Source organism: Mandrillus leucophaeus, unplaced genomic scaffold, assembly GCF_000951045.1.
Source record: "Mandrillus leucophaeus isolate KB7577 unplaced genomic scaffold, Mleu.le_1.0 Scaffold414, whole genome shotgun sequence".
Classification (NCBI taxonomy): Eukaryota; Metazoa; Chordata; class Mammalia; order Primates; family Cercopithecidae; genus Mandrillus; species Mandrillus leucophaeus.
The window spans coordinates 167,991-178,496 of NW_012104410.1; the positions used below are offsets into that span (position 1 = coordinate 167,991).

The following is a 10,506-nucleotide window of genomic DNA, read 5'->3' on the forward strand; positions in this document are numbered from 1 at the left end:
AATCCCAGCACTTTGGGAGGCCAAGGCGGGCGGATCACGAGGTCAGGAGATCGAGACCATCCTGGCTAACACGGTGAAACTCCGCTCTACTAAAAATACAAAAAAGAATTAGCCAGACGTCATGGCAGGCACCTGTAGTCCCAGCTACTCGGGAGGCTGAGGCAGGGGAATGGCGTGAACCCGGGAGGTGGAGTTGCAGTGAGCCGAGATCGTGCCACTGCACTCCAGCCTGGGAGACAGAGCCAGTCTCCGTCTCAAAAAAAAAAAAAAAAAGCGAGGCTGCTGCCGCAACAGTTCTGCATTACTCAGTCTGTTTGTATGAAAGTCTAACACAAGGGTGAATAAAGAATGGTGTGTTTTTGCTATTAAATGATGGTTTCAGTTAAAATAAAAATAAATAAATAATAAAAAGAATGGTATGTTTTGCTGTAGTCAAACTGCCATCAAGAACCAAAGTAAGCAGGAAGAAACCCAGAAAGCTGAAGTCCATTCTTCTCTAATTTTCTGCTCCCTGAAAAACAGATATGACATAAAGATACGTCATAAAGATATGACATAAAGAGTAAGAGCCACTGACCTGTGGCTGGGCAGGGGATGGGGCATCAGGGTGCTGGATGAGGATCTGGCTCTGCTCTGGGCGGGCTGTCACCATGGTGCTGGCAGTACCCACCACCATTCCACAACCACCATTGATTGAGGAGACTTGGTGAGTTAGGGTGGCTTTCAGTCTCTGCAGGCAAAGATAAGAAAAAACGCTTGTTAAGGATGAGATTCTATCAAGGATGAGAAGAGTGGCCTTAGATTTTATTACTGACCTTATAGATAGCTAAAATTTCCACTCTAGTTCTCCCTTAACAGAGGAATTAAGAGAAAATGACAGGCAGAGAAAATGTGCACCTGGATCCCTAAAATGCCTACTCTGTTCCCTGGCTATCATCCTGGGCACAGTTGGGGGCTGGGGGTTGTTAAAACAATAGTGTCCAGATGAAAGCTCTCCTCTGGAGCCTGGCCAAATGCTGGTTACGCAGCTATTCACCTCTTGGCCAGCTCCCCTGCCCACTCACCCACCCTCCATCTGTCACCCCTAAAACTAAAACGGCAAGTGTTCCATTCCAAACAATCTGTGCTGCCTCTTTTCACTGCCATGGTCTATGTACCAGGCTCTAAAGGTGAGGAGAGGAGATGGGAGCTATGAATCAGAGTCTTTTCTTTTCCAGACCCCACAGCAGGGAGTCCTTAGCTTTGCAAGTCCCAGAAGGTTCCTTTGCTTGGCTCACTTGAAAGACCTAGGCTGATATAACTCACTTCTTTCAGAAAGGCCAACATTGCCCCAGGCTGAGATGTACTCACCATCTTGGCTTCTGATGGTATAGGGTGGCCAGAGGGAGAAATGGAGCCACTGCTGTTAACTGGTGGGCCAGGGATACCAGGAATGTTGGGCACCATGGACACAGGTCTGGCCAGCTGGATCGAGAGAAGGGGAAAAAAAAAAACAGAAGGGAACATAATACTATCAGTGGGGCAACAGTTTCCCTAAAATGAAGTGCTTTTGAGGTTGGCACATCAGGGCCTGTTGTGTGCAATGTGCCCATAGGGCATGCAGGGACAGCCTGGGAAATACCTTTCTCCATGGAGCACCACAGAGTAGGGAATTTAATCCTTCAGTGTTGGGACAATTTCTGTGGGAAGGGATGGGGTGTTATCTTGAGGAAAATGTTGGGCAATTTGGGAGGTGCTACGTGCCAAGTGAAAGCAACTAATCAGTGGGCTGGCAAGATCAATTCCTAGACTAGGAGCCAATTGTCCAGATGAGTCTTTATCTAGTGTTCCATAGTGCTGGATTGGCAGAGGTTAGCGAAGAGTTTAGGCAGGCTGCCATGCTCAACTAATATAGATCAGAGCCCACATTTCCCTGGGGCTTGTGTGTGTTTTATGATCATTCAGGTGGAAGGGAAGGATTACCATCTTGGTAGGGTTGGCTGCCCCAACTACAGAGCTCACCGATATAACAGACGGCATCTGTACTGGAGGCCCTGGCAGCACAGGCATGGTCTGTCCATTAGCAAGATGCATGACAAGAGGGAGGGAGCCAGTGGGAGACCTAGAGGAGACATGAAGTGAAATGCTCATAACATAGACCTTTTGTCCATGGATCTACCTCCTATAATTACAGAAGATTTTCCACTCTTCTCTAGTTAGCGAAGGTATAAGGCAGCATGGTAAAAATCTTGACACCCTCATGTGGGAAGGCAGGGAATCCTATTCAACTTACCTTATAGATGGAGAAAAATGGCAACATCTTTATACTTTGCAAATTAAGCAAACTCAAATAGTAGAAAGCTAATCCTATTAAAGGGTTTAGAACAATTAAACATCCCTACAACTGGCTAGCCTTGGGAAAGGGGGAGTTGGATCAAAGTCGTCATTTTGCAAAACTGATTAGGTCACATGATGGCCAAATCTGAATGTTTCTCTTGTTCCTTTCCATAGCTTGCTCTACCCTGCCCCAAAAAGAAGCTGTCTCTTTTTATTTTTCCTAGTGGGTCCAGAGAACAATAAGCTCTAAGAATCTGAATCCTGACAACAGCCTCTTAACCCATGGGTACCGTGCCAGGAGTGAAAACAAACAGACAAATAAAATTAGAGATGGCAAAGACCAAGAACCCTAACTGGAACTGAGGAGACTTAATGGGTTTCAGTGTTTCATTCAGCAGTACCCCAACAGACTTCTATAGGGTGTGGTTTCCATACCATAATGAACTTCTAATGTTTTAAGAGCTCCTCTTTTTAGATTAAAGAAGTATTACCCTTAAATTAAGAAAGTATTACCCCCAAATAAATATTTTGCTTGTCTATTAAAAAGGTAAAGAAGATTCTGTTTACGGGGAAAAATTTTATTTTGAGAGATAATCTCAGTGACTTATTTTCCTTGAGTACTGAAAAACTGTCTCAGTTTTATCAAATAGTTTCACGTAATAGAAAGAAATGCAGCCTTCACTATTTCTCCCTGCTCTCTGTACTTACCCCATTTGCCTGTTGGATGGTGGAGCCTGTGTGATGACAGAGGTTGGGGAGGGAAGGGTTGGATGAAGTGGATCATAGCCCAAGTGGAGAGGCAGGGAGCCAGGACGTACAATGGTGGGTGTGGGGGTAGATATCAGAACAGGCTTTGGGGCAACCTCCTGGAGAGAAGAAACCAACAGATCACAAAATGCTTTAAGGTGTGCTTATAGGGAAATACATAGATGGTAACATCTAGTACAAATTTATTGGAAAGAGCATTAGAGCCACTCATTAAATCATGACCTGATTCCATCAGGATCAGGGACCCATAACTCACTCATCCATTCAGGAGGAATGGTGTATTAAGATCTCTTGGCCATCTCCCCCTTCAGAGACAATGGCTACATAAATAAGATGACAGTTGGAATATCACTTGAAATCTTTGAAGCAGCACTGTAGTACCATATAAATTCTAGAGACTGTTCCAATTTTTCACAATCTAGATATTCTCATTCCAAACTCGATGCCAAGTGTCCTCTGAACTTCAATGGGAAAAGGCAGGTATACTGGTGATGAGGCAACCCAATATCTCCAATACACCTCTTAAAAAAGGGCTATAGAAGTTTGGATAATGATCATACTGTAATAAAACAAACTGCTCTCATTGTTAACTTCTTTAACCTTTTTTTTTTTTTTTTTTTTTTTGAGATAGAGTCTCGCTCTGTCACCCAAGCTGGAGTGCAGTGGCACGATCTTGGCTCACTGCAACCTCCGCCTCCCGGGTTCAAGTGATTCTCCTGCCTCAGCCTCCCGAGTAGCTGGGATTATAAGCACCCACCACTACGCCCAGCTAATTTTTGCATTTTCAGTAGAGATGGGGTTTCACCATCTTGGCCAGGCTGGTCTTGAACTCCTGGCCTCGTGATTCACCTGCCTCGGCCTACCAAAGTGCTGGGATTACAGGCGTGAGCCACCGTGCCCGGCCTCACTGTTAACTTCTTAAGATCTCAGACTGCCAGTGGTCATAATGGCCTTGAGAGCATCTCCAGACAGTCTCTAGGACTTTGTTGCTGATGAAAAAGGGAGGAGAGAGGCGGAGGAGGTTGCAGTGAGCTGAGATGGTGCCATTGCATTCCAGCCTGGCGACAGAGAGAGATTCTGTCTCAAAAACAAAAAAAAAAAAATAAAAGAAAAGGGGAGGAGATGGGATGGTTGTAATGTTTATGAGAAGACAGATTTGTGAAGTTATCAAGCCAAATTTGGAGGGAAGTAACATAAGGTATAGACGCTCTATCCATAGTGGATGTTAAAATTAATAGCCACTGGCAGAGCAGCAGAGATTGAAAGGAGGAGGAAGCATGAGGGGGCTTCTGAGGTTCTAATAAAATATTTTTGATCTAGGTGCTGGTTATACAGGCTATTGACTTTGTGAAAATTCAGTAAGTTATATAATTACAATTTATATACTTTTCTGTACATGTACTATATTTCAATAAATGTATTAGAAATAGTACTTCATGAAAGTACTTCCTTTAAAAAGAATAATAAGACTCCTAGTAGATACTTTCTTTAAATCACTTCCCTCTAGGATGACATTTTTTTCTAAACTGTTTGATGTCATTTATGAATTATGTGAATTTTTCTTTCTCACTTATTAATTGAAGTATAACATATAGTGATGTGCATTAAAGTCATAACAACAAAATGACTTTTAGGCTGGGTGCGGTGCTCATATCTGTAATCCCAGCACTTTGGGAGGCTGAAGCAAGAGAATTGCTTGAGTCTGGGAGGCAGACATTGCAGTGAGCTGAGATTGCACCATTGCAGTCCAGCCTGGGCATCAGAGCGAGACTATGTCTCAAAAGAAAAAAAACAACAACAAGATGACTTATTACAGATGTAAAATCAGGATACAGACCATTTCCAGCACCCCATAAAGTTCTATGTCCCTTTCCAATCCACATCATTCCTTCACAGGAGGTAAACTCTATCCTGAGTTCTATCATCGTCAAACAGTTTTGCCTCTTCTTGAATTATACAGTATGTACTTTTGTGTATGACTTTTTTTGTTGTTGTTGGATATGTTTGTGGGATTCACTCACATTGCTGTGTAATTATCAGTTTACTTTTTTTTTTTTGAGACAGACTCTCGCTCTGTCACTCAGGCTGGAGTGCAATGGCACAATCTTGGCTCACTGAAACCTCGGCCTCCTGGGTTCAAGCAATTCTCCTATCTCAGCCTCCCGAATAGCTGGGATTACAGGCACACGCCACCACACCTAGCTAATTTTTGTATTTTTGGTAGAGACGGGGTTTCACCATGTTGGCCAGGCTGGTCTCGAACTCCTGGCCTCAAGTGATTCCACCGCCTCAGCCTCCCAAAGTGCTGGGATTACAGGCATGAGCCACCGTGCCCAGCTGATTTTTGGCTATTAAGAATATAATTGCTGGCCAGGACACGGTGGCTCACTCCTATAACCCCAGCACTTTGGGAGGCCGAGGCGGGCAGATCACCCGAGGTCAGGAGTTCAAGACAAACGTGGTGAAACCCCATCTCTACTAAAAGTACAAAATTAGCTGGGCGTGGTGGCATGCACCTGTAGTCCCAGCCACTTGGGAGGCTAAGGCAGGAGAATCGCTCAAACCCAGGAGGCAGAGGTTGCAGTGAGCCAAGATCAGGCCATTGTACTCCAGCCTGGGCGACAGAGCAAGACTCTGTCTCAAAAAAATAAAAAATAAATAAATAAAATAAAATAAATAAAAAAGAATACAATTGCTATGAACATTCTAACATACTTCTTTTGGTAGACATATGCACTAATTTCTCTTCTATATAGACTTATAAATGGAATTGCTGGGAAAAAGAATAGGTATAATTTACAGAAATCTTCTAAATATCATTCCTTTAAATATAATCAGTCCTCCTATAACACATACTTTTTTTTTTTCTTGAGACAGTCTCACTCTGTTGCCCAGGCTGGGGTGCAGTGGAGCAATCACAGCTCACTGCAGCCTTGACTTCCAGTGCTTAAGTGATCCTCCCACCTCATCCTCTCGAGTAGCTGGAACTACAGGCATGTTCCACCACGCCCAGGTAATTTACGGATTTTAAGTGGAGATGGGGTTTCTTTCTCCGTGTTGCCCAGGCTGGTCTTGAATTTCTGAGCTCAAGTGATTCTACCATCTTGGTCTCCTGAGTAGTTAGGACACACTATTTATATAATTAATGAATCAAAGCTTTATCAATTAACATTTGAGATGACCCTTGGTACAGAATTTACCTTCTCCTTCAGTGGTGGGGAACAGGGACTAGAGGAAGGGCTATCAGGTGGGGATGAGTCTACCTCCACGGGCTCTTCTTCTTTGATTTTGATGTCTGGTGTGGAAGGTAGAGACATGTCAAGGGGCCCAGCAGCAGCCTGTTGTGAAAGAAAAATGAACAGAGTTTAACCCTGTGATTCCTTTCAGGTTGAATCTATACCTTCCCATTTCCAAGATAAGGGAATATGCTTCTAAGAAGTTCAGCTCTTGTTCAAAGCACTGAACTGCATGTCAAATAAATGTGGGCCCCTTATGTTTGTTTTGTTTTGTTTTTTGAGGCGTAGTTTCGATCTTTTTTTTTTTTTTTGAGATGGAGTTTTGCTCTTGTTGTCCAGGCTGGAGTGCAATGGCACAATCTCAGCTCACCACAACCTCCACCTCCTGGGTTCAAGCAATTCTCCTGCCTCAGCCTCCCCAGCAGCTGGGATTACAGCCATGCCACCATGCCCGGCTAATTTTGTATTTTTAGTAGAGGTGGGGTTTTTCCATGATGGTCAGGCTGGTCTCGAACTCCCAACCTCAAGTGATCCGCCCACCTCGGCCTCCCAAAGTGCTGGGATTACAGGCGTGAGCCACCACGCCTGGCCTGTAGTTTCGATCTTGTTGCCCAGGCTAGAGTGCAATGGGCATGATCTTAGCTCACTGCAACCTCCACCTCCCGAGTTCAAGCGATTCTCCCACCTCAGCCTCCCGAGTAGCTGGGATTACAGGTGTGAGCTACCACGCCTGGCCAAGAAATGTGGGCCCCTTATGTTTTATGTACAATTCTGGCCAAATCATTTTGTTGGTAATTCTCAGGGCTTCTGTTTCCCCAACTATAAGATGAAGACAATACCTGCTTCACCAATGGTAAGCAAATATTTATAAAGACCTGAAAAAAAAGATGTCATTTAAATCCATGCAAATATTATAATATTTTTCAGGAAATCAAAATGATTCCTGAATCTGCTGGCCACTGGAGAGCTGTGAACACTTTCTCTGCCAACAAGGATGACTAGATTACCCAATTATCAAAGGCAAACAAAGACAAACTGGCTATTCGAGTACTGCAAACCAGATAGGAAAGGTATTTTCTGGGAAACTCACCATGCTTGATGGTGATCTCATCCCAAAATCTGCTACTGGATGTATCAGGCAGATAAGGGTTTTGGGGTAACAAAGAAAAGAAAGGCTGATCATCTGATTGGTGAAATAAATGAGTCTTAGGAGCAAGACTGGAGAAAACCAGAAAGGAAAGAGAGCACTTTCCTGGCAGTGATGCAATCACCTCACAGAACTGTGGAGCTGTAAATGGCCTTGTAGGGAACAATAAACCATCTGAGATAATGGCCTTGACACTGTACCAAGACAGGAGCATTGGCATTGCAGTTCAGTTTCATAACAAAGTGGATCCTTTGTTCTATCTATTCCATATCCCAGGCTTCTTGGTGAAGCAACTGCTTGTTTCAAGATCTTCCCTTGCTACCTTAACCCTCAGAAACCTTCTTGATAGCTAGCTGAGTAAATTAAAGACAATGTGGTATCTACTACATTAGAGAAGGTAGTAGTGGTTCTTTTTCCCCAGTCTGAGGAGGGTGAGCAACAGCAAAGGTGGCTTCATTTCTGCCTCATTTTTTCTACATTGCCAAGATGTCAGGTCCAATTTAGCTAATTCTGAGATCTCTTAAGTCAGAGATTAGTGGGAAGGAGAAGGCTCTAAGTAAATACAACCATAGATTTGAAATCCTCTAGGGCATCTCCTAGCAAAGCTGTGGTTCAGGGAAGTTCCGCTTCTGGAGACTCTTCCACTAAGCCTGTACTTCTCATTAAGGGGAAGTAAAGACCACTCCTGTACAGGCAGGAGGAAACACCAAGGAATGCCCAGTGAGGAAAGGGCTGACTAACTATGAACTAGTCTCCCGGAAGTGTCAACTGAGCTAAAATGGCAATGAAAAAGACTTGAAGCTTTTTATGGGATGCTAATTTTCTTGAATTTGCCTATAATAAATTGGGTATAAAATCCCTCATAGGCCAAGCGTGGTGGCTCATGCCTGTAATCTCAACACTTTGGGAGGTCAAGGTGGGAGGATCACCTGAGGCCAGAAATTCTAGATCAGCCTGGGCAACATAGCAAAACCCTCTTGCCAGGTGTGGTGGCTCATACCTGTAATCTTAGCACTTTGGGAATTCGAGGTGCGAGGATAGCTTGAGCCCAGGAGTTTGAGACCAGCCTGGGCAACATAGTGAGACCCTGTTTCTATGAAAATAAATTAGTCAGGCATGGTGGTATGTGCCTGTAGTCCCACCTACTTGGGAGGCTGAGGTGAGAGAACTGCTTAAGCTCAAGAGGTGGAGGCTGCAGGGAGCCATGATTCTACCACTGCACTCTAGCCTAGGAGACGGAGCAAGATCCTGTCAATGAATGAATGAAAAAGAATGATGAGAAGACTGTGGCTACTTCTGCCATTTGAAAGTAGAACTACAAGACCAGGTATGGTGGCTCACGCTTGTGATCTCAGCACCTTAGGAAGCTGAGACTGGTGGATCTCTTGAGCCCTGGAGTTCAAGACCAGTGTGGGCAACAATGCAAAACCTTGTCTCTAAAAATAAATACAAAAATTAGCTGGGTGTGGTGGTGCCTGTACTCCCAGTTACTCCAGGGACTGAGGTGGGATGATCATTTGAGCCTGGGAGTTTGAGGTTGCAAGCACCACTGCACTCTAACCTGGGCAACAGAGTGAGGCTCTGTCTCAAAAAAAAAAAAGAGAAAAAAGAGGCCGGGCGCAGTGGCTCATGCTTGTAATCCCAGCACTTTGGGAGGCTGAGGTGGGTGGATCATGAGGTCAAGAGTTCAAGACCAGCCAGGCCAACATGGTGAAACCCTGTCTCTACTAAAAATACAAAAATTAGCCAGGTATGGTGGCACGGACCTGTAGTCCCAGCTACTTAGGAGGCTGAGGCAGGATAATCGCTTGAACTCAGGAGGCGGAGGCTGCAGTGAGCCATCACGATTGCGCCACTGCACTCCCCCTGGATGACAGAGGCAGACTCCGTCTCAAAAAGAAGAAAAAAAGAAAGAAAAAGTAGAACTACAAATATATGCTACTGAGTTTCCCCGCTGTATTAATTTATTTAAAGACACGGTCTGGGCCAGGCGCGGTGGCTCATGCCTGTAATCCCAGCACTTTAGGAGGCTGAGGTGGACAGATTGCTTGAGCTCAGGAGTTGGAGACCAGCCTGGGCAATATGGCAAAATCCCGACTCTACTAAAAATACAAAAAAATTAGCCAGGCATAGTGGCATGCATCTGTAATCCCAGGTACTTGGGAGGCTGAGGCAGGAGAATCGCTTGAACCTGTGAGGTGGAAGTTGCAGAGCCGAGACTGCGCCACTGCACTCCAGCTGGGGTAACAGAGGGAGACTCTGTTTCAAAAAATAAAAAAATAAAATAAAATAAAATAAAATAAAGACAGGGTGTTGTTTCACTGCCCAGGCTGGAGTGCAGTGGTTCAATCACGGCTAACTGCAGCCTTGACCTCCTAGGCTCAGCCTCCCAAGTAGCCGGGATCATAGGCGTGCGCTACCACACTCAGCTGGTTTTTAAATTTTTTGTAGAGATAGGTCTCACCATGCTGCCCAGGCTGGTGTCGAACTCCTGAGTTCCAGCAATCCTCTCGTTGTGGCCTCCCTAAGCACTGGGATCACAGGTATGAACCACCATGCCTCGTGCAGCCCACTTTCTGTTAGTTTGAGGGAGACAGCATAAAAAGAAACTCATAGAAATCCATGGAACTTGGAAATAACTCCAGTGATAAAGACACTATCTTGCTTTCTTACCACTTAAACTGGATGGAAAAGTCATGTGTAACTATCTAGATTTACCTGTTATGCCCTCTTAGAAGGAAAGAGCTCCCGGGGAACTTCTTCTTAAATATAGGGAAAAATAAAAGCGGTTACAGCTATTCTATATTCTGATAGGATCCCATGCCTCACTATACCATGCAATTGTGAGGTTAATGTGTTTATATATATGTTTTGGGATAGAGATACTGGAATCTTTTATGATTCCAGAAAATCAGGAACACAGACTTGATTTTAAAAATAGTGATCGCCGGGCGCGGTGGCTCACGCCTGTAATCCCAGCACTTTGGGAGGCCGAGGCGGGCGGATCACGAGGTCAGGAGATCGAGACCATCCTGGCTA

General features: G+C 44.6%; 1 protein-coding gene across 2 annotated transcripts in view; it reads right to left on the minus strand.

Annotated features, from left to right (window-relative positions):
- ATF7 (activating transcription factor 7) overlaps window positions 1-10,506 on the minus strand; it is a 119,725-nt gene that overhangs the window by 17,371 nt on the left and 91,848 nt on the right. For both annotated transcript variants that reach the window (XM_011992576.1, XM_011992575.1), the window contains exons 5-9: window positions 6,285-6,422; window positions 3,025-3,182; window positions 2,002-2,101; window positions 1,351-1,464; window positions 578-730 (exon numbers count right to left, since the gene is read on the minus strand). In XM_011992576.1, coding sequence (XP_011847966.1) covers window positions 578-730; window positions 1,351-1,464; window positions 2,002-2,101; window positions 3,025-3,182; window positions 6,285-6,422 — 663 coding nt within the window. The remainder of the gene's footprint in view (window positions 1-577; window positions 731-1,350; window positions 1,465-2,001; window positions 2,102-3,024; window positions 3,183-6,284; window positions 6,423-10,506) is intronic.